The sequence below is a fragment of the Urocampus carinirostris genome, chromosome 11 (assembly GCF_059441175.1).
Source record: "Urocampus carinirostris isolate Australia breed hairy pipefish chromosome 11, RoL_Ucar_1.0, whole genome shotgun sequence".
In the NCBI taxonomy this organism is placed as follows: Eukaryota; Metazoa; Chordata; class Actinopteri; order Syngnathiformes; family Syngnathidae; genus Urocampus; species Urocampus carinirostris.
The window spans coordinates 16,007,758-16,032,534 of NC_142359.1; the positions used below are offsets into that span (position 1 = coordinate 16,007,758).

At 41.0% G+C, this 24,777-nt stretch overlaps 1 protein-coding gene across 5 annotated transcripts in view; it reads left to right on the forward strand.

Moving 5' to 3' along the window:
• pcdh7b (protocadherin 7b) overlaps positions 1-19,988 on the forward strand; it is a 123,710-nt gene extending 103,722 nt beyond the window's left edge. For 2 of the 5 annotated variants that reach the window (XM_088347584.1, XM_088347585.1), the window contains exon 3: positions 17,101-19,988. In XM_088347584.1, coding sequence (XP_088203710.1) covers positions 17,101-17,600 — 500 coding nt within the window. In that variant the 3' untranslated portion in view covers positions 17,601-19,988. Of the gene's footprint in view, positions 1-15,430; positions 15,450-17,100 lie in introns of all 5 variants that reach the window. The other 3 variants (XM_088347586.1, XM_088347587.1, XM_088347588.1) reach the window with 3 other exon arrangements.
• The last annotated feature ends 4,789 nt before the right edge of the window (positions 19,989-24,777 follow it).

Here is a 24,777-nt window from a genome sequence, read left to right on the forward strand (position 1 = left end):
CAAGACGAGCACTCTACCTCCTGAGCTACTGCCGCCCCTACTGCTCTTAGGGGGCTACCTTGTGCGTGTAAGCACCACGTTGGAGACCTTATGTCTATTGAACCTAACTGTATGTACTGAAAAGCTAACAAATATATTCTGATATGAAGATATGAATAAAGCAATATTTAAGTATAGAAATCTCCATCACACCAATATTAAAGATGCTGGTATCATTCAGGCTCCATCTGTAGTCTAAATTTTATATTTTTAGGCAAAAGTTGGCTAAAATCACTTCAAAGAATAAAGTCATTGCAATTTCAGTAAAAAGCAATGAAATAAAGTGCAAGGAAATGTAACGTAGAGTGAAAACAAATATACAACAATTCCTAGCGAATGATTCAACGATAAATCAGGATGATCTTAGGGGTCGATGTTAACTTTCTCGGGGGACGGATGTGGCCCGCATGCCTTGATTTTGACCTATGTTGTTTATAAGGTTATGTTTGGTTCCTATGATGATCAATATTTGCCCAAGACATTTACTATTCTTCAGTTGGATTATCAGACAGAAGCTTTCAGTCCATTTGCGGCATAACGCAGTCGACACTATTACTGTATGTAAACATTGTGGATGATAACGATGCGCATTGCAATGTGTCATTCCTTTTTTATTGTTTGCAAAATAAGCCGTTTTCCAGCCCCCGAGCGTACCGGGCCATTTGTATTCATGCGAAGCAGCACTAGCAAAATATAGGACAAATATACTCCAAGAATAGATGCTTCCTAGCCAAAGCTTATCCCTCTCATTCTGCTCACAACTCAAAACCCGTCGATTTATTTTCTTCTTCTTTGCAATACCTTACGCAAAGCAGTTTGGATCCGTCAAACGGCTCGGCTTGGGAACCCATTCCGGATTCACGTCACGTCACTGTCTGCAACCAAAGGATAATCTCATACTCGGGGCCAGCAACGATTAAATGGTATTGATTGGGAAAAGAAGAAGGAGAGGAGGAAAAAAATAAAACACAGTTTGTCTGATGTTGTCCAGTAATTGCAGTTGGTTGTAAGTAAGAAGACAGGATCCTGGTAGATAACAGGGATTTACGCAGTAGGCTTCAATAATTCATTCAAATACAGCTTTCTATGTCTACCCAAAGGTTCAACAGAAGAGAAACACTCCTCGCCCCCTCCCCATCAAGTCAGATCTGAAGTCTATGTGAAGTGACACACTGCCACAACAAGACATCAAATTAAAAGGTTCAAAGCAAAGTTGACGCATGGCGGCACGTCTGCGCTTTTCCCCGCTCAAATTCATCCCGGGAGGCGAGAAAGAGCTTCGTCCCACCGCCGGCACCTGACACACACCCAACATGTCAAAAAAAAAGAAGAAAAAAAAAAGACCGCTCGAGTACAGAACAATCCCTTCTCTGCCTCTAATATTAATAAAGACGGGCATAAATAGAAGCGCCTTCTTACTCTGATGTGTCACACAAAATCAAAATCAAACCTGAGAAATGTCATCATCTGCCTTGACCAGCTGGGTGTTTCGGCACTGTTTAGGAATTCTTGAATAATCTAAATAATTATTTACGTTTCGTGTGTTCTTGCCCAAGCAAGTTGAGTTGATATCGGACAGATGGGGTCGATACTGGACAGGAAGGGGACAGACAGAATTAACAACAAATCAGGATATCAATAACTAACAGGAGAAACTAAACGGAAACGGAAACTGGAGAAAATAATAAACAGGGCCAAAATAGACGGAAACAAAACTGGAACCCGAAATTAAACAGGACAAAAATAAACGGGAACAATACCGGACTGAAGATATCAGCAGGAAAACAGGACCGAGTCAAAACCCACGTCCTGTGGGGCAGAACTTCGTATGACGGACTGACACCGAAGCAAGAGAGCACTGAGCTTTATATAAACAGAAAGTCAATATCTCAACGAGCCACAGGTGGCACAACACGGGCGGGGCCAAATCGGCACCATGGCAACCGTGACACACACGGGCGGGGCTAATTGGGCACCATGGCAACCGTGACACACACAGGCGCGGCCAATTGGGCGCCTTGGCAACCATGAAAATTAAAGTCCAGCATAGTCTGTGCCCGACCAATTAACTTGATTTGAGGGACAGAGCCCAGGGCAAACTTGAATTTTCATATTGTATGTGTGAGGACTTGGCAGGAGAGAGGGTGTTTCTGGACGACTCACTCGAGCACAAGGGGCTGTGTCATGCGAGAGGGAGACGGATTCCATTGCGGGGATCCTCCACAAAGCAAAAGAAACGATGATCATTGACGGAAGTAGCATGAATTCACCGATTCATGGAAGATGAACACTAGTCGAATTTGTAACTCACATTACAACCAACATGGCATCGCATAAATCTGTATTTCAATACAATGTTGCAAAAGGTCGTCGTTACTGCCGTAAACAAGCGGTGGCGCTCATTCTTTAAGGGAAAGCTACATGTATTAGTAGTTAAAAATACGTTCAATCACATCAAAGGGTGGAAAATAAAAAAAAAATTAAAAACAAAAGTCAGCGAGAGAGAGAGTTACGTCCGATACACAAAAGTAAGGATTCATATTTAAGGCCCAACCTGACCTGAGTTTTGGGCTCGGGCTAAGCCTGGGTCCAAGATCTTACCTCTACCTCTTGTGTCACTCTTTTTCAAGGATTCTTATTTTCCTTATCCGGAGGCTTTTGCTTTTTCCTTGCCTTCATGCAGGTTTCATTTCAGGGGAATTAATTGTGGGCTGTGCAGTTCTTTGAGACTTCATGTGATTAAGGGCTATACAAATGAATGAGACTTGACTTGACTTTAAAAGTCTTACGCCCTCCTCTGGCTTAAGTCAGGCGGAAAAAAGGACAATTACTGACAAAAATCAATATGTGACTGATGGCTAAAGGTTGCAGTCAGGGGAGCGCTAGCTTGTTAATATTTGATGCACGGTCACAAGCCACCTCTCAACAAACCACAAACAGCAAAAAGAATCAAAGAAGGAAACATGGTGAGACGGCCACATGAGGACAAAGAATGTGCTTCAAGTTGCCGGTGGCACTCGGCGACCGCTAGACCACAGAGTTTTGTTACTGTCCTCTTCCTATTACATACCTGTCAACCTCAGAGGCCCTGTGGCCTTACAAACCGTTGTATTCTTCCTTATTAAACACAAATTAATATCACACCATACATTTTGATTCAAATGCAAAACAAAAAAATATGAATTTGAATATGTAATGAAATTAATAGATTTTCTTGACATCACACATGTATAGAATTGGAGTTTATCCTTTCAGTGCAAGTAAAACAAATGGAAACATCCATCCATCCATCCATCCATCCATTATTTGCACCGCTTATCCTCAGTAGGGTTGCGGGGGTGCTGGAGCCTATCCCAGCCATTTTTCGGCAGTGGGCATGGTACACCCCGGACTGGTTTCCAGCCAGTCGCAGGGCACACAGAGACAGACAACACACTCGCTTATTCACACCTAGGGACAATTTGAACCTGGAGGAAAACCCACGCCAGGACCATGCAAACTCCACACAGGAGGTTCGATCTCACTACATCAGACATCATGCGCTAACCACTGCGACGCTGTGGTTTCCGTGTTTTTTCTCATGTTGAATGGCCAAACAGACCTTCTGTTTATTAATTTGTGGTAAACCGCCGAAAAAAAAACATTTTTTTTTGTACTTGAATTCATTAAAAAAATGCTAGAGGCTATTAAAGAGGTTTGTTTTTGGTTTCAATGTATCATATATATTTATTTGTATAATCATTTATGGTCCAGGATTTCACCAATCAGTAGTTATTTTTGGAAACAAAGCCCTGCGATAAACAAGGGTTTGCTATAAATCAAATAAATTAAAAAAAAATAATAACATAATTGTGCTAACTTTAATTATTATTGTACTACTTTACTGAAAACAACATACATAACTTTTTTTTTAATTCCACTCGAAGGTAATTAGTTGTATTTATTCTTGTTTTCTTCTTTTTATCGAGAACAAGATAAAACTATCACAAAACTTGAAAAAACAGGTACAAAATATAGTAAAATAAAAAATTACAGCAATTTTTTTAACCAAAATGAATAAACTGTATTAACTCATAAGCCACAATGACAACAAACAATCTGAAAAACTGTACATTTAGGAAACAGGATATAAATAAATACATACATGAAAACACAAATAAAAACACAAATGAAACTGGTGCCGGAAATTATTTCGTAAACATTTCAAAAGAACAGTGTGTCTCCAGAATTTTTGATAAAAGAAAATATGGTTTGGCTCAAATAAGGTTGAAAAACACTTCTCCATTGGAAAAGTCTTGCATACTTGCAATGTATTTTTCATGAAAAAAGCATACACTACCACTAAAGAAATACTCTCACATACATGCTGAAATATGCATCTCAGTGAGGCGAGAGCATTCCACTGTATATGAAGTGGATTTTTTTTTTCCCCAGTTGGCAGAAAGCCGCGGTCGGATCAGTATGTAATGACGTACAGTACAAACATAAAAGGAACTCGAGATCCTGAAGTGCCGCGGTGAATTAAGATGTAATTCTCAAGACATTTTTTTTTCCCTCGAGTGCCACACTTGATCAGCATTCTGCCTCCGACTCTACTTTTGCTTCTTTTCACCCTGTGTAGCTCCCAGGGGGAGGGTTTGAACCCCATGCATGTTAAACGGTCGGTCGGTGGGTCGGCCGGGCTTCAGGCGGATGGGGGGTTTCCGGAGTCAAATAAGCACACCAGTAGCTGAGAAGAGGCAGGAGGGACCCTTTGAGTACACCCGCCCACCCGTGTAAAAAAAGGGAAAAAAGAAAAGATCAATCTCATGAATTTGCCCACTGGGAGTCGTTGGCTGATCAGCAGAGACGCGAGCAGATAATGAGAGAAGCGGGGGAGAGAGGAGTACGTTTTCAAAGGTATCGAAGTCAGATTGAGCGAGCATGAGGATGGATTAGAGAAGACAAAAGAGCAGGTGAGCTTTGATAGACAGAGGCAGGGAGTGCCGACATCAATGTCAGCTTCGATAAGAAAGAGCTTAGCGAGACAGGGGAGGGAAGAAAATGGACAATGTTTTTTTTTGTTCTTTTCCTTTTCTTGCCTTTCAAATTTAAAAGTTGAAGGCGCATTGTAACTGCTGTAGAGTGAGGTGAAGGTTTGAGTTGTGTTTTTTTGCGTAAAGGGTGAACAAGTCCTATTATGAGTAGCGGCAAGGGACATTGATTGGGGAGCTTGTCCTAAATTTGAGGTCTGGTACAGCCCGAGGCTGATTTGTACACTAGCAGACAGTGCGCTATGTAAATGTCAAGGAAATCAGCGGGGCGAAAGGCTGTCTGTCTCAGCTGCCTTGACAGGACATCACGGGTCAGGTGAATTCTATTGCTGCTTTGCAGCGAGTGCTATAGTCAATCGGTGTGGCTCGGAGTTAAACAATAAGGACGAGGTTGAGCCCTTATGAACAGAACTCAGACGAGTAGGAAGAGATGGGGTGCTTTGGGTTCTGTGAACTATGATTAATTAGATACGTCCATTTTGGACTAGTCCCTACTAATCATTTGATTAACCTTGAATAACCCAACTTGACTTAGGTTTAGGCTAGGGAAAAACGGTCAAACCATCGGGAAGAACTTTCCTAAACTGAACCTCAAAATGCAAAGCAAAATGTCTGTTTTAGAGATGTTAACGTTTTGGTCAAGGTTGACTGGCAGCTGCAATCATCAAGGAAGTAGACAACAAGGTATGACAGACTTTGTGAGGATGCAAAACTCCTTTGCTCCTCATCAAAAGGTCTCGTGAATGATTTAGATCGACATTTCAACTGTGTTTTTTTTTTAACACTCTATGGCGTTTTGTAAAATGCTGTTGCGCACCTACAAAGATGATCTTGTTCAGAGAGTGTTTTGGCCTTATTGTGGAGAAGAAAGTGTTGCCCGAAGCATATTGGGATCTGCACTAGCTAGTTATGGCAACAGTGCTTTGAGAAAAGACACTTTGTCAGGGAACGGCATCATCCCTTATCGGCACATTTTATGTTTCCCAGAGGACTGTGTGAAGCGGGTGATATTATTGAGGAGTACTGAGCCTTATTAAATTCCCGAGCATATTATTAACTCTCGCAGTCGGATCGCTCAAACACTTGCTGATTAGGTTTCTCTTTCCTTCTCTCTCTCTCTCTCTCTCTCTCTCTCTCTCTCTCTCTCTCTCTCTCTCTCTCTCTCTCTCTCTCTCTCTCTCTCTCTCCCTCTTGTTCTCAATTTGAGTCCACATTTTTTGAGCACAAAAACTGACTTAATGTCCTCTTTTTGGACATGAAAACGATGGAAGGAACAACATCTAAGCTCTGAAAATGACTGTAGGGTATGTTTACATGGAGGCAATAATCAGACTGGAAATGAACACAATAATGCAACTATGTTCTTATTCGAATTAGCAGGCAACCAGTCCAGGGTGCCTCCCCGCTCACAGCCCAAAGTCAGCTGTGATGTTCTCCAGCACCCTGCGACCCTAGTGAGCATGAGAGGCTAGTGAATGAATGAATGAATGAAAGGTCTTACTCCAAAAGGAACTTTTCCCATTGGAATTGTTGGGTTAGTCCTCTAATTTTCCAATTGCTTGTGCATGTATTTGTGGGACTTTTAGTACACAGACAAATGTTACATGCTAAACTTTGGCTTATTTGCTGAAAAAACTTGTATATTTCCTTAGATTCCTGTTTTCTTTTTATCCTCCACGCCGAAAAGCCCAAAGGAGTGTCCATTTATATATAGTTGATGTCACAGTTTGTGTTTTATTAATCTATAGTATAAGTATATGCTTTTAGCTATCAAAGTATGACCATTTTTTTAAAGCACACAAGAAGCAGCAGTGGAGCTCATTTTTGGGGCACATAGGGAACAAGATTGATATTTGGTTAAATTTGTTAAGTGACATGAATTCATTAATAGTTGTTCTTACGTTAAAAGTTAAATGCAGAAAACAATTTATATTTGTGTAATGACACCACTCTTTTGTCTCCCTTGTATTCAGAATACTCTGAATAAACGCCATGTATACAGGGTGAATCCTTTGTCTCCTTGCATAAAAAGCATCAATTCGGAACGGAAATCAAATGCTCCATTTCCAAAGAAATAACGCCTGCATATAAACATAGTCAGTGATTGCAAACTTGTTTTGAGTGTCAATGACTAACAGTCAGGAAGACGCAACACTACCTGCTGCGACCATCTGATCATAATGACTGAGTTTTGACCCAGCACACGGAACACTCTGCCAGCAAGCTGCTTTCCACTTGACACTTCTTGTCTCTTTCTTTAGGAAAAATGAAATGCAATATACCAAAAAGACAAGATGGCACTCTTAATAATCTGTTAAATATTTTGAGGGAGTTAAACTGAAAATGTGTTGCAATATTTAAACATGAGCACAATCAAACAATTTGAGAAAGGAATTGTCCAGTTACAAACACAAAGTGGCAAGCAATATCTTACATATTTTTTAAGAACAAACCCTGGTGAAGATGTGCAGTCTGGTTCTTATGCTTCCAAGCCGGGGTCAAACAGTCAGGGAAAACTCTTTGACTGACTGCAGGCGCTCATGAAAAAGCCATGCGCTTGGTCATCTGATCAATAGGAATAAGCATTTCCCACAACCCAGAAGCATTAGAATCAAAGACCCGGGGAAAAAGGTAGCCACAGAAAAAAGAGGAAAAATCAATTGGTCAAGAGCTTTGCTAAAAAGGGACTGCGTGGGGTTTGGGGGGATAAATATTGAAACGGGCTAGCTTTCTGTGCATCTGGGGGAGAGGAGGCAAGACATGTGACATGATGTGTGTTGTATCGTAGAGTTCACATAGATATCAGCAGTAAAAGAGAACATCACTATGGAGTCATGAACACAACGCCAAATAATGACAAGTAATCTTGACCTATTTACCTGTGGAGAGCTTAGACACCAACTATATTATTCCCCTTTTTTGGCCAATTTCTCTAGTCTCTTTATGTTGTTTCAAAAGGGAAGGGCTGGGTTTGAATGAAATGGTTTTGTCAGTGGGAATCAGCTCCTAGAAAAAGAGAGATGAACCGCAAGGGCGGCTGCCGCTTTGATCTAACGGTCAGACGGTGTGAAGAATACATTTCAGAAAGGATATTCACCCATGATGGGCCCACTAGAGTGACAAATTGGGCCCCCTGTGCTTTAAATAATACTCTGTTTATGGCTCTAGCATCTATATGCTACTGCCTGGAACCGTACTTCAATAGAATCAGTGGTGCCTGATATAACTACATAAACCGGCGAAATGCTACAAAATTAAAAGCAGCATGCGTGTTAAAAGCCACACAAGAACCCCCCAAGTGGTCATTTCATTAGCACCGTTTCATTTTAATCAGGCATATTTTCAACACCTATGTGCACAAAAACAATACTGTGATCCAATTTTATAGCTTTTTTTCACTTTAAATCTGCTATATATTACATTACCTTGCGATTTTAGAATCAACCTCTTTCTTTCTCAACCTCACTATTAGAGCGCAGAATATCGTGGGATAGTAAAGCATAGCGCTACACACTGAAATGATAGAAGAGCTACTGATTAAGTCATCTCTGTTAAAAAGTACAAACTTTCAATAAATACGAGAGGTGTTTTAATAGCTCAGGCTTTCTCACTGCCTTAACACTATTGATATTCAGTATTCATAATAAAACCAAGGACGTTAAAGGTATGAGTATGGACAAAAGGCAGATAGAACAGTGGAAAATAACCAGAAAGCCGGATTATAGCAAAAGGCCCTCTTCTTCTCATCTTCAGTGGACTAAAAAATGGGAGTTGATTCAAAGGTACAGCAAAAGCCTCAAAGAAAGCAGGCCAACAAAAAAGGTGACAGCGCAGCATTTCTGCAGAAAATCCAATGCGACATTCATGGAGGGGACAGAACTGTTGCCTATCTGTCCATAATCCAGGACACCTTGACAATATCAGGCCTAATCGCACCGCAAGCTGAGAAGCCTGGATCATGTTTAAGGGTCTTGAGAAATCAAAAATGTCCATTTCAACCTCCTGCAATTTTTAGGTGAGACAGACTGCATTGATATTTGATAGGTTCTCAACCGAATTGAAATGACGATCAGATGACTTTGAAAGTACCGCGGGAAGCCTTCCCGGAAGCTTTCACTCGTCCAAGGGTTTGAAACAACAAGGGCACTCTGGCAAGGATACATTCATAGATGAACTCATCTGCAGACAGACTCATCCTTTGAGTACTTTCATCCAGGCAAAATAAACTGATGGTGCTTGCTTTCAACCTGCTGTGCTATTTTGAGTTAGGAAATTTTATTTGATAACTTGAAGCATCTATCATCTGATGACACAAAAAAATTTGCGGTCCAAGCAGAGGACAACCGAAACGGGGAAAAAAATGTTGTGGATTTGAATTGTCACAGAATGCTTATTTGGATTTAAATTTGATATATGGGTTCCCGTAGGGAAATTAATTTCTACCTACTGCACCAATGGGAAAAAAAACATTACATTACATTACACCTAAACACAAAAAAACAGCAGAATAATAAACATTCATGACTGTGGCACGAAACGGGCTGACTGATTCAATGGGTCAGCCAGGTTTGTGGTTTAGAAAGGTGATGGCAGAGGGAATCGGGCTTACTGTTCTGTATCTGTACCCTGACAGTAGCGGGAAGTATTGGTGTAGTGCAGACCTGGGCACTCCGGTCCTGGAGGGCCATACGTCCTGCCAGATTTTGAAGTTTGCTCTTCTTTAACTCAGGTGATACAAATTATAACCTCGTTAGCAAGCTAGCAAGTGCTCGTTAACGATACTGGTGATTGGAATCACCTGTATTGGATCAGAGAAACCTCAAAAATCATGCAGAACATACGGCCCCCCAGGACCGGAGCGCCCAGGTCTGGTGTAGTGGGTATGTGATATCCTGGACTAGTTATCCAGTCGGATAGTAGACCTGTTATTTAAGTCTGAGAGGTTAGGTGTGGGTTTGCTGATGATTTCATCTGCTGGGTATATAATACGTGTGAGTTTGGTCTGGCTGGTAGCTGAGAGCGTAGTGAAAAAACACAAGGGCAGTACAGGAGGATGGGTAGAGCAATGCTTTGGTAGAGTATTGACAGGAGGTGAGGTGCATGATATGGTCTTTTCATTTTAGGATGACTGACCATATTTGTTGAAGCTTATTTTGAATGTCTCATGAATCTCCATTGTATCCTCTGTTTTTTATAGGCTCTGTTTGTTTATGTCAACTCAATAAGAGTCACGATGAATCTTTGACATCTGTAGTCCTCAATGACAGTGAACTAGTAAATCATATCAAAGGCTCAAATTACACTTCCCTAACTCATAGTCACTGATTTCATTTTTCGTGGGATTTATTTTCGAGGGGACAATTGGCGCTCAAGCTCCTATTCAAGTTGATTTCCAAGGCACACTTTAATAGAAATTATAGTTTGACAAATAACCTTAAAATGCCTATTGTGTGAAAGAACCTGGGCCAGGGCGATAAGAGCAACTGGGGAAGGAGAAGCAATGCTAATATTGTGTTCAGAGGGCAGCAGTTTTGGGTTGTAATATGCACAAACAAACACAAACACACTTACACACTCAAGCTGAAAGAGAAGCACAGAAAGCCCTACCATTTTCTAAACATGCATCAGTGCTTCATGCATATTGTGTTTGTGTTCTCATATGAAAGTCTGTCTTATTGTCTGTCTGGCAGAAAAAAAAGTGCCACCCTATTTTAAGGTTCATTTAACATTTTGAAATAACCATGCTAGTTAGGCAGTGCTAAGCCTATTTGAGGATCGTGAATGAAAAACCTTCTGAGTGAACAAATATGGTATTTCTGTGATTTCAAAACTCTTCCTTTCCTTTCTTGAAGCTTAGGCGAGATATAAATGAATTTCCAGGTAACTGAGACATGTGACAAACTCAATTAGAGTTTAGTGATCAAGAATCCATATGCCACATCCATTTTTATTTGCCTCAATTGCTCCTCCATCAGTTGATTTTCTGGCCTTGTGGCCCCATGCTGCCTTCCTGGGGTCAGTCGTATTACTAAAATTGACTGTTTCCCCTTGTGTTGTATGCTTACCGCAGCAAATAGCTTTTTTTGATAGATTCTGATAGTGTGGATGTGATAAGGTACTGCTGGCATCGTAAATACTGCGTTGAAAAATCCCAGCACAAATGCTTAAACATCAATTAAGGCCTTATGAGAGTGAGCTTGCAAAAAAAGTCACCCTTTTATTATGTGTTTCTCTCTGAAATTACCACCTGATTTAGGGTTACTTGTCAGAATTTGTCACAAAGACAAACATATGAAAATGAAAAGACAAAGCAAGGGTTTACCCGAACAGCCGCCTCTCTCGTCGACACGTCTCTTCCTTTCACTCGGGACGCTGGCTTTCACTTGTGGCAGTTGGTTTTTGCAAAATAAATATTTCATTCAGCTCTTTCAGCTGCTTGGAGTCATCTGTTGGACAAGCGGCAATGTACGCTGTCATCTTGCCACTGATTGCGCCGCCGCGCCAGATAGATCCATCTGAGCATCCGAGCCTTTGATGAGGGCTTGGAAGCAATTGCCAGCCCATTTCCCCAGCTTTGTTCTCCACAAGGGCCCTTCTTGCGCATTTTACACTCAACTCAGTCCGTTATTACTCTTTGCCCTCAAATCCAAATCATGTGGGGGCGTGTAAATTACATTTAGAGGTTAAAGCCTTTAGAAAGCTCTTGGGAATAGGGCGGCGTGGAAGTAAATCTAATCATCTGGCCCAAAAGTCTTTGTTGTACAATGTGGAGTTCACTGTTAGGCGCAAATTTACTCGTTCATGTTTTTGTTCCAATGGAAATTATCCTGAAATTGTTTTAGAGCACCTTTAACAATGTTCTAAAAATATAAAATTGTTATCATTAGGAGTGTACCATATTTTTCCAGACCATGACTAAAACACCAAATTGGCCATTAAATTGAAAGTGCGTCATATGACCTGGTGCACCTTACATACTGAAGAAAACGGTGAATAAGATGGGAAGTGCATAGCGTAATTGTAGGTGTCATTTATACTCAAGGTTCTACTGTATATTAGACTATTTGTGTAATAATTGATCAATTGACAAACACGGCTGATCTGATCACATAATCACACTATTTTTACTTAAAGTGCCAGAAACGAATGTTAGAGAATGGGGAAAAGAGAATTGTTTTCAACAAAAACCTGTATAAGCTCTTTAATGTGGCTATACAAATGGAAAAGGCATTTCTGTTGATGCACATGTAAAGAAGTGAAGAGACTGCTTAACCTTTCAAAATGCAGGAAAACATGGACAGGGCAAATCAGTGTTTTGGCACTGTGAGTAACTTCAGTGTGATAAAGAGATAACTTTGAAGGTCTTTCCATATGACAACTTTACCACAGGTGGTCTAGTGGTTAAGTGTCTGCGCTCTCACCGACACATCCTGGTGCTGATGTCGGTTGCATACGATGATTTTTGATTTTGGTTGGCGACATATATCAATTGATAGCACTAATAGATACCGCACGTGTATAAAAAGCCCAACAGTTATACACCAATAATAACAGTAGCTCTTACTGTAGTCTCAATTTATGCACCTTATCGTCCAGTGCACTTTAGGTATGAAAACTATTTGATTTTTATCATGGGGCGCCATATAATTTGGTGCGCCTTATAGTGTGAAATTAAGGTATATATGTTCATCATTGATGTGGCCCCAAAACAGGACGGTGCTGCTTTCATCACGCAAAACCCTAACATTGTCAAATTCGAGTGATTGGATGGATGAGATCACAAATGAGAAGAAGTCTGGATTGAGTGCGGTGCAGAATGTGATCATTTGTGAAAGTCATAGCTGATGCGCCTGTGATTGTTCTGCACAAAAGTTTTATAGCTGCTGTCTTTTGGCAGCACGTTTGGGCCAGCCCATTGGCAATGGCATTGTCTTGTCCGCTCAATGTGTTGCTTGGCCAAGTCATGACCTCGCAACACTCGCAGCATTGTCACTCTCCTTTAATTCTCCTTCTGCGTGTCCCAGCAGCGTCAACCTTTGTTTGTCCGTGGCATGCCCTAAACTGATGGCCGACCAGACGCTTGGCACGAGCGAAGGTTCCTGCGTCGCATTGATTCGATCGCTTCAATGAAGGCGGCCAAAGTTGTGACTTGTGCGACAAGTCTTTCTTCTTTGCAGCATTGCAATCCATCCTGAAGGAGGGCAAATGGGCTGTGCTGTCGAGCATTATAAATTTAGCAACTCCTTTCAGCTGAAAGCACTTCCCCCTCGAGCGACTGCGATAGTCTGTGGCGAGCAAATAAGGCGTTTGCCCTGGGGGGTAGAATCAACGATAGAAGAGCCTTACTTTTCTTGGGATTTTTTGCCAAGTAACGTCGCTTGCGACCGAGCTCGCATTGTACCGTCCAGCACTCGATTGTGCCAGTGACAAAAGAGCACTTTCTCAATGTAGAGTCCTCACAGGGCCTCTCTTTGATATTGTTTGCCATGTCCTAATTATTGAATAGTGTCCAGATGAAAGCAAGCTTGCAAATAATCTTGAAATTTGCGTCTTCACCTAACACATATCGAGGCTAAAAATGGCCTTTAAGCAGTTTGCACGGAGGCACAAATAGACTTAGCTCAGCTTTTGTAGTGTTTCTTTTCAAGTGGTTCTTAGTTTTAGCGTCGTTTGAGGTGTCCTTGAAGAGTTAAAAGTTAAATATGTGTTAACAATGCCCAACTGAGTTCAAAGAGCCCTTATACTTTATTTTTCACTCCTACTGCTTCTATCTTACTCTTAGCCGAGCTGTTCGAGCAGAATACATTAGGGTTGAAAAATTACGGCTCGAGGGAGTGCTGGAGAGTTATGTCATGCTCGTCTTTGCAGTTTTTTTCATTTTTTTTATTTACCAGTGTAGCATGAACACGGTAAGAGTAAGAAAAGGCCTGCTTCAAGTAGAGTCCAAACGCCAACCCAAACCCCAACAAAAAATAATGAAAAAGAGTTGATTCTAGCGGGTCTAAGAAATGTACGTACATGCAAGTGGATTATCAATGAACTGACTGAGAATGCAATTCTGACACAAGCCAGGAGACGGTGGCAAAGAGTAACAAAGTCTCAATTTCCGTACCAGAAATTAATCTATATTGTCGATTGCTAAAATGAAACTTTTTTTCGTATATTCACTTGATTATTTTTCGCCAGTTTGCGGCAGTAACTCAGGAGGTAGAGCACTCGTCTTGGGATCAAGAGATCGAAGTTCGAATCCCGGCTCCTCCGTGTTACATGTCGAAGTGTCCTTGGGTAAGACACTGAACCCCTAATGCCCCCAATAAGCAGGCCAGCGCCTTGCTTAGCTGCACGGCCGCTATTGGTGTGTGAGCGTGTGTATGAATGGGTAAATGTGAAGCACATTGTAAAGCGCTATATAAATGCAGATCATTTAATTTCATCTTAGGTTGTTGTAATCCAAAATACCTGATCTAGAGTGTGCTGTTGAAGCAACACATTTGACAAAAATGTTTTCGGACCGTGACACCAAAATCATAACACCAAACCAATAAAACATTGAACTCTTTACCGTTTTAGGAAACATTTTTGAAAGGACTACATTTTAGGTTGTGATTTCAATTATATTTTTTTTTGTTTTCTACCACAATGGTGCTATCGCTCATTGTTGGAAGGAAGGTAAAAATAGAAATGACGAGTCAGAAACATTCATGTTTTGCTGGTTTAGTGACAAGGGGAAATTAAGTTTCCATTTCAATTGGGTTTGGCCTAGATCAGCTACCATCAGAATCTTCACTCACTTCCTTCAAATTAACGGTTCTATATTTGACTCGACGTGAGTTGACAACGACATCCCGTTGACTTATTTTGCCCACCGCCTTGCAGTGTGAGTTGGCCTGTACCTCATTGGGTTGGTTGAAATGAGGCGGACTGTCAATATCCGTTCGTCTCCACCGTAGACTTCTTTAAAGCGGGGAGAAATTCCGGAGATTGTTACGCCACTATTCGTCCATCAAGTCACCTCATTACATCTCCCTGTTTTGTAAATTTCTATCATCTTTCAGCTCGCTGGCCCTGCCACTTGGGATTTGTTAACACCTGCGTCGTATCCGATAAATATAAAGACAATGGGAATTATGTGTGTGCGTCCAAGAGGGTCTGTTAGACAAAAGCGCTCGGACAAGCCACGACTCGATTCGACTAGAAAGTAAGAGAATGGCACTCTAAAACAAAGTTTTGCGCTCATACCTTTCTGTCTGCCGTTTAATCTAATTTGTGTGTCTTGTGGACTCGGACTTTGTAAATGCAGTTCTTTCCATGTGACGAGCAGAATCAGTGATTTCTGTACTGTATTCTTTCTTTTACAGGAGAAAAAGAACATTAAAAGTAAGCGGCGTTACCAACTGTTGTTTTGGGCAAAGGCATGCTTGGCTTGTTTTGCACCTTCTATCGCTGCTTGATTTTGATTTCCCATGCATCCTTTCATGTCCAAAAATCATTCAACATCTCAAGTGAAAAAAAGCAAACAAAAGAAGCTAAAAACAGCACATCCATCTTTAGTTCATTTTTTCTTTAAGAGTTGCTGGTCCATAGAAGTATCACGGACCGCTACCTTCCCACTAACTTGTTGTCAGTAGCACCTGGACGTTTTGCAAGCGTCTCATAATACCAGAGGTAATCTTGAAACAAACGTTAAAGCAGGTAATTGGTTGAAACCCTAATTAGTGGATTAAGGAGAAGACCACAGCACTTGAGCCATGCAAATCCATAAAGCTACTTAGATCAATACGTGATTGCCAGCTGTCAATCCCTAGATAAGGAAAGGGGGCAGACCTCTCTTAAAACTGACCTCATGCACTCTTACAATACAATGTCAATTGAATTCAAATTGACATATTCAGTGATTCATGGCTCCTCCCCGCTCCCGCAGGACACTTTTTTAAAGCATGACATGATTTCCAAGCCTTCTTCACACCAATGTGAGAGTGTCTTTAGTTAGAGGCCAGCACGGTTGTCTCATTTCTCATTCTGGCTGTGGCATGCATGAAGACAAAACGTTGCTTTTATCCATGCGAGCTGAGTGCTGCAAGAACAATAAATAAAAGAAGTGACTCTCAACCCTTGCGGATTAAATTCACAGTAGCAGTTAGTTGGGGTAGCGAAAATAGTTTTTAATAATTGTCTTTTGAATCATAACATTGCGGGAGAATGCTAGTCAACTAGTTGATTTCACAGTGTTTTTTCTTTTTAAAACTTGTAGAGGAACTGGTTTGCGGTAAACTGAAGTGAGGCGCTAATTTTATTTCACCTTACACAAATTAAATTACTGCTGCTAACAGTTTCTCAATTCAGGCAAAAGCTGAAAAAAATATGGTTGCATTCTAGACCACAAAAACTTGCTGTTTTTTTTTTTCAAACTATGATTTAAGGTTCTTCAGAATCTGCCTTTTACCAGACTCATTTGAGTGACTTCTTACAGCAACGGATGTTTATCAATGCCTGAAATGTATGATAAATAGCTAGTCGACTAGAATCGAAAAACTGGATGTTATGTGTGATCATAGACTATTCCAGTGGTTCTCATACTTTGTCCAGCTAGCAACATCTCACAAGGGTGCCATAATATGCCCAACAAATGAATAGACGACCAGAAAACATGCAAACAATGTAACTTTTGACAAATCTACAAGTAAAATTGATCAAATGTAGATGAACATTTCACCCAAAGTAATGAAAGATACAAACTGAACATCGTGTGCTTTCAGGGACATTTAACTGAAGTGTACTTTTCCTGGCGAAATGTACAATTTGACGCTTTCCTTTGGTAAAGATCTAATTAGGCATTCTGAGAATCACTGAAATAGTCTCCCTGGCCCAACCATACACATCAATGCAGATTTTGGCATCTACATTTGCACTGTCAACACTTAACACAGTCAAGTGTTAGATGTATCCATTCACCAATGATTATCCAATGCTGGCGAAAGAGAACACTGCATCCTTACACTTTTTCTCTCTGTTTTGTCTTGTCCTGTAGACTCGCGGCCTTTGCCTGACGTAGCCATGACCGGCAAGTGCACCCGGGAATGCGACGAGTACGGCCACTCAGACTCCTGCTGGATGCCGGTCCGCACTTCGCCCGAGCGCCGGCCTTCCCAGTCCACCACCACAACCATCCCCCAACAACCAAAGCTTTCCACTTTCATGAGCGGCAACAGCAGCGGCAGCCAAGAGCATCTCGGAAGCCAAGAGACCCTTGCCACGGCCGCCATGGCCAACGGAGAGCCGTCTGGCGGACACCTGCTGGGAGACCGCAATCGCAACCTGCTCAGTAAGAAGATGGCTTCTTCCTCCTCTTACGAAGCTTTCGGCTCGCCAGCTTACGGCTCGCCTCCGTACGGCTCGCCTCCGTACGGCTCGCCGGCGGCCGTTGAGGAAACACTGGGCCATCCCACTGAGGAGATCCCCATGGCACCCCAAGGGGAATACAAGCCCACCTCCTGTGGCACTCTGACCAGGCGGGAGGTGTACCTGTAAGCCACTGCCCCTTCCGAAATTAGTGGAAAGGAGAATCCGTTTTGTGCTGTCGGCTCCGGTTCATTTTACCAACCACTTGCACCCGATGGGGTCGGACTCCAAAGACTTTAAACTAGATAAATGTGAAGTCCGTGGCCTTTTTTTTTTTCTTCAAGCGAAAGGAGTTGCGCTCTTGCAAAACGGTCTGCTGGTGATAGTCAGCCTGTAGAATACCCAACTTGATTTACACAAAACATCCGTACATGCATGCATCCACATCCATCACCACACTGAGACTCCTTAGAAAAACATTTCCAATAAAAATGAAAAACAAAAAAGATACCTTTTTTTAAAAGAACAAACTCTTTGGACCTGACTGTTTTATGTCTTTGGATCTTGCTGCAACTAAAAACTGAATAAGGGTCCCAATTGTCAGGAGGACCCCACAAAATGGACGCTGGCAAAGACTGATATTTAAAATCTTCTGCCAAGACTGTACTTATGTCCCCACATGGACAACGACAACAAACCTTGTACAGAAACACTTGAAACCCTGTTTCCTTTTCTCTTCCTCTCCAAGATTCTTAGCTGCGATTGGTGATGTCGAACCACCACACGAGGCGCAGCATTGGGCCTGCTAACGGCACGCTGTTGTCGAAATGGATTCATAAGTTCAACAAAGCTGGTCTTATTCTGCTAGTAAGCAGATGTATAATGAATAATACGAAGGTGGTGTGTATACAAATTGATGTGCACGTGTGTAGACAGTACAACCTGGAGTTCATGATTTGTCCCTTTTTTTAAAGAGCAATAAGGATCACCATATAAACATGAACCATCAAGCAATCATCGGTTTTGAGTCCCACTTTTTCCAATTTAGCATTCGAAGGTCACAAATGCGCAGTGATCCAAATAAGTACTATATGGCGCTCACAAATAATCAGAAAGCCAATGACTGACTTCACAGTTTTGTTTTTTTCCAGATGAGTTTTTCGATTGGCAGCTGATTGAATCATTTGAATTTCTAAGGATTCATTTTGTTTATGACGTGAGCAAAGTGTTAAAGTCAGTTTGCCAAGTTAGTGAAAGGCATCTAATGGAGATGTCAATTTTGTGTTTGGGCTCTCCACAGTGTGTAAGTACTACTCATCTGCAAAAAAATACAGCCCTTATAGTTACTTATCGTACACAGAAAAATTTACTTTTTACTGCACGCTGTATGGAATTTACTTGGATAATAAGATAAAAAAGATAAATCAAAATGTAAAACAATGCCCCTGTATCATTGGACTCCACCGTGTTGCTTGCTTACTTTATAACTAATCAAGCATTAGCCATGTAGTGTAACTTAGTATATTGCGTTCTCTTTTCGGGACTTCACCTTAAAACAAAATGATCCCATAGTTCAAACACAAAATTCACTTTCATCACTTTGTTAACGTAAACTGAAATTGTAGAGATTATCATAAAATTGTACTCTGTATTTGATTTATTTCTTCTCCCTTCTTTTTCTGGTGCCACTTTGTATATCTTAAAAAAAAAAAATCTATCTATAGCGTGAATGCAAAATTGCAATTGTGCCTTTTTCTACCAATGGCTACGATGGAAGGAGCGGGGCCCTGATTCCGTTTGAGGATTTTCTAGCCAGATGTCAGTCAGTCAAAATTGGACTGGATTTAATTATCATGTTAAAACATCCATTCCTATTTTAGTGCATATGAACACCTCCTGGTATGTTCCAAGTTGTTTGTTGGTAGTGATCATAAACGTGTAACGGATTACTTGTTACAATTCTGCTGATGCAAGCACTCTCACTTGGCAATTTATCGAGCGCGTATCGAAAAACGGTTATTTGTCGTGTGAGGTTAGAGAAAGTCTCATTCAATGTCTTGTACACGATAACGCTGCTTTGAGATAAATTGACAAGTGGGTGTGTCAGGCATCCGAAATTGTTTGCATGAAATGAGCTCTAGGATTGACTAAGAAGGCAAACAATGGTTAGGTGGTAGTAGGGTGAGGGGTACAAATAATTAGAAAAAGATGAAAACAACTAAAAATAGCTCCTGTTTCCGTGGTGCCCACAGATGACGGCTCCGCTGTGCGTGCTCAGCCCGAGCCTTCGAGCATTCACGTGTGTAACCAGATTTGTAATATTATAACCAGTGCTATTTGTCCTGAGACCTGTTGCGGATGTTGATATTGAAATCAAGGCAACTTGACTTCTCATCGTTAAATATGAGTCACTATGCACGCAGCTTCGCTGAACATGGCAACATGTATTGAACGCAAGTCCACTTCTATTTATGAGATATTTTATGTGAGTTCATTTGCTTTTGTACAGCTTTGTGTAAATAAATCGCTTGTCATTTTTGTCCCTCCAGAAATTAAAATATAACATGGTAAATCTTACCCGTGTCACAGTTTCTGTCTTCTGCGTTCTAGGTACACACAGCACTGCTGAATATCAACTCTATATGCAATGTTTGGTTAATTCTAAACATTGCAATTATGTAAATGTTGACCAATCTAAATTTTTATTTTTTGTTTTTAGCTGAAAACTTATTATAGGAGACCTGAGGCGTGCCTTGGATTTTACAACGACGCCTTCAGCTTGATTTATTAATGTGTCGTTCACGATCGAACGACCATCTTTATGAGCCAGCTCTTGGAAGGGACATGCAACCAGTGTTTCCTCTAAGCTGCGCACGTGCGCAATTGCGCACTGCTCGCACATTCTCAGCGCACAAGAAAACCTAGCCAGCGCACAAAAATGAGGGCTCAAAATTACTAATTAGGAAGTAACTTTAGTCAAAGTTACAGTGCATGAAGGTAAAAATACACGGGTTCCCCTGACGTTGTGTCATAAATGCGGTATTTTGAAGTCGAGTCGAAGTAGCACGGAGTTGAGTAAAGTTAGTAGTTTGTCGAGAACCGGCTTCTTCGGCTCGGCTCACTATGAGAAACCGGCTCTTTTGGGTCCTAAACGGCTCTTCAGGTTGTTTTTGCTTCTTGACCAAATATTATGTAAAATTATGACTTAGACTAAAAGGAAGGGGGGAATAGAACAAAAAAGAAAAAAATACCAAAATGAAAATGTAGTGAAAATCTGAGAAAAAAAAGAAACAAAAGGAAGAGAAAAAAAGAAGGAACATTTTAGAAAAAAGCCAGAAAAAACAAAAAGAAACAAATGTACGAAAAAAGTAAATAGAGAACAAAAAGAAAAAGTAACAGCTCGGAAAAAATAAACACAATGAGATTTGTTTTTAAGGAATTTAAAATAAGTGGAAAAAAAAACACGGAAAAAAGAAGAAAAGGTACAGGGAGTGCAGAATTATTAGGCAAGTTGTATTTTTGAGGATTAATTTTATTATTGAACAACAACCATGTTCTTAATGAACCCAAAAGTCTCATTAATATCAAAGCTGAATATTTTGGAAGTTGGAGTGGGGCTTTTTTAGTTTTAGCTATTTTAGGAGGATATCTGTGTGTGCAGGTGACTATTACTGTGCATAATTATTAGGCAACTTAACAAAAAACAAATGTATACCCATTCCAATTATTTATTTTCATCAGGGAAACCAATATAACAGCTCAACATTCACAAATATACATTTCTGACATTCAAAAACAAAACAAAAACAAATCAGTGACCAATATAGCCACCTTTCTTTGCAAGGACACTCAAAAGCCTGCCATCCATGGATTCTGTCAGTGCTTTGATCTGTTCACGATCAACATTGCGTGCAGCAGCGACCACAGCCTCCCAGACACTGTTCAGAGAGGTGTACTGTTTTCCCTCCTTGTAGATCTCACATTTGATGAGGGACCACAGGTTCTCTATGGGGTTCAGATCAGGTGAACAAGGAGGCCATGTCATTAGTTTTTCTTCTTTTAGACCCTTTCTTGCCAGCCACGCTGTGGAGTACTTGGATGCGTGTGATGGAGCGTTGTCCTGCATGAAAATCATGTTTTTCTTGAAGGATGCGGACTTCTTCCTGTACCACTGCTTGAAGAAGGTGTCTTCCAGAAACTGGCAGTAGGACTGGGAGTTGAGCTTGAGTCCATCCTCAACCCGAAAAGGCCCCACAAGCTCATCTTTGATGATACCAGCCCATACCAGTACCCCACCTCCACCTTGCTGGCGTCTGAGGCGGACTGGAGCTCTCTGCCCTTTACCGATCCAGCCACGGGCCCATCCATCTGGCCCATCAAGACTCACTCTCATTTCATCAGTCCATAAAACCTTAGAAAAATCCGTCTTGAGATTTTTCTTGGCCCAGTCTTGACGTTTCAGCTTGTGTGTCTTGTTCAGTGGTGGTCGTTTTTTCAGCCTTTCTTACCTTGGCCATGTCTCTGAGTATTGCACACCTTGTGCTTTTGGGCACTCCAGTGATGTTGCAGCTCTGAAATATGGCAAAACTGGTGGCAAGTGGCATCTTGGCAGCTGTACGCTTGACTTTTCTCAGTTCACGGGCAGTTATTTTGCGCCTTGGTTTTTCTACACGCTTCTTGCGACCCTGGTGACTATTTTGAATGTAACGCTTGATTGTTCGATGATCACGCTTCAGAAGCTTGGCAATTTTAAGAGTGCTGCATCCCTCTGCAAGATATCTCACTATTTTTGACTTTTCAGAGCCTGTCAAGTCCCTCTTCTGACCCATTTTGCCAAAGGAAAGGAAGTTGCCTAATAATTATGCACACCTGATATAGGGTGTTGATGTCATTAGACCACACCCCTTCTCATTACAGAGATGCACATCACCTGATATGCTTAATTGGTAGTAGGATTTCGAGCCTATACAGCTTGGAGTAAGACAACATGCATAAAGAGGATGATGTGGTCAAAATACTCATTTGCCTAATAATTCTGCACTCCCTGTATGTGTTGCATTCAAATAATTTCCAATTATAGTGAATCTTGTTGCCAACATTGTACTTCCACTAAAAATGTGATTAAGTACAGTTCTGTATCTTACAACCGACTAAATAAGCCCCCAAACATCTTAATATTATGCGACAAAATATATCAGGAAATAAAAAGAAATGGATATCTTGTGAAAGAATTGTAAGAACAAACGGCGTTTGTAAGCCGCACAACCTTTGCAATAGTACATGAGTCAATTCATTCAAAAGAGAAAAATAATTTTGCGTTGCCGGAAATGTAACTTGATGTCAAGTTTTGGACATGTTTGATAATTAATTATCTTGCCACACTTGGGATTATGGTTGGTCACTGTTGTTTCAAGCGTTGCTCACCGACTTTGTGTGAACGCTCAGACCCATGGAAAATTAGAGGGAACATTGCATGCGACCCTGTATTTTGTAATACAATGTAAGTTAAACACAACTCAATAAACATAGACAATGAACAATAACGGGTGGATGAGCGGGGAGAAGCTTGCCCCAACCCGCACGTAATGATTGACATTTTAAGCGCGATCACCGAAAATTAGATGGGGGCAGGTTTAAGAACTTACCCCTATGGTAAAAGTGGCTAACGAAACCTCTTTCTGCTTGTGATAGGCTTGCTCGCTTCAGACTTGTCCGACCTTTCGCCGGCAAATAAACACAACTGTATTATGTTCTTGTTTAACGACTTTTGGCGTGATCATTTTAGTCAATTACGTCCTTTAGCCAGTCATAGTTTGTAAAACCGGTGACCCTTAACCGGCAACTTGGAATCTAAAAGGCTAAACAAGGGGTGGCCAACCCGGTCCTCGAGAGCCGCATGTCCTTCATGTATTTGGAGTTTTTCTGCTCCAATGCAGGTGATTCCAATCACCTGGATCATTATCAGGCTCTCACTAAGTTTGCTAACAAGTTGAAAATTGGCATCATCTGTGTTGAAGCAGAGAAACCTCCAAAACATGCAGGACATGCGGCCTTCGAGGTCTGGGTTGGCCACCCCTGGCCGCCGTTAGACCAACAGCTTTTCCATGATTTTTTTAGGGCTTTCATAATTTTCTGTGAAGGTCTCCGAGCAGATTTCTTAGCCTAGTAATAACTAATGGCTGAAATGTGATTGGTTAAACACTTAAATATGAAGGCACATATTGGAAAAAGCCCAACCAGGGAGAAGCAAAGAAAGGAAGCTAAACGCCAATTTAGAATTATTTAAAACGTATTGATGGACAAAATATAATTACATCACATGATTCACATTTATTTTTAAGTCAGCAGAGAGGACCTTAACAGCCCTCACAGCCCACCACTGCAGGAAATAGAATAAGTCACCTTTTTTTAGGTTTTACTACGAAGATAGCACTCAAAAGCTACTCCAGAAGGGCAAAGTTGGGACTAATGCGTTAGGAAGGAACACATTCTTGGAACGCAATTAATTTTTCTGCGTTACTTCACAATTAAACGTACTCTAATCATTAACTGTCCCTCCTTTGCTCAGGATATATCATAAACACCTAGATCAGCTAGTGATATCCTATTAATGGTGGCGTGTTTATATCTGCCTATGAAATACAACAAAAACAGTTATGTAGCGCTGTGTCAAGCACAGACTACGGAAATACTGAACCTATCCTTATAGAGATGCTCTACATATGATATATACAGCCAACTAAGCTGTATTACTAATTAAAAGTAGAATACTAAAATCAAGGGGTCAGTTTATACAGTATGTGCGTATTCGGTTGTGTGTTGCCAGTAGCAAATGTTAGGCAGCACTCGGGAGGGGGCGTGGCTTGTACAGGGACAAATAAATCAATCATTCAAATGTGAGCACAGAATGCACAGTAAAAGTGTGCTGAATTGTTGTATTTTATCTGTAAAATTACTTTAGCAATACACTTTGCGTGGAAAAAATGTCTTGGACAGTACCCAAAAAAGGAAGAGGAAGACTTTAAGTCTTTTGAAAAACTAAGACAAAATGGATATGGAGTGGCTCAGCTAAGTTAATTTTTGCAAGCCTAAGAGTATGGAGGCTTCACTTCGTACAAAGGTTGGTATCCATATTCTATTCTATTTATTTTTAGGAGGTCATCTTCAATACAACTATACCATAATGAGTAACTAGACAGTTTTACAGAGTAACCCGCTACGTTTTGGTGTCAGTAATTTTGGGGTTCATGGAATGACTTTTTAAATAAGGTAATTTTAATTTAAGTAATGCGCCCAAACATGGCATTAGAGTAGACAATAGAGGCCAATCAATATGGACTTTGCTGAAAAATGCTGAAAATTGAAG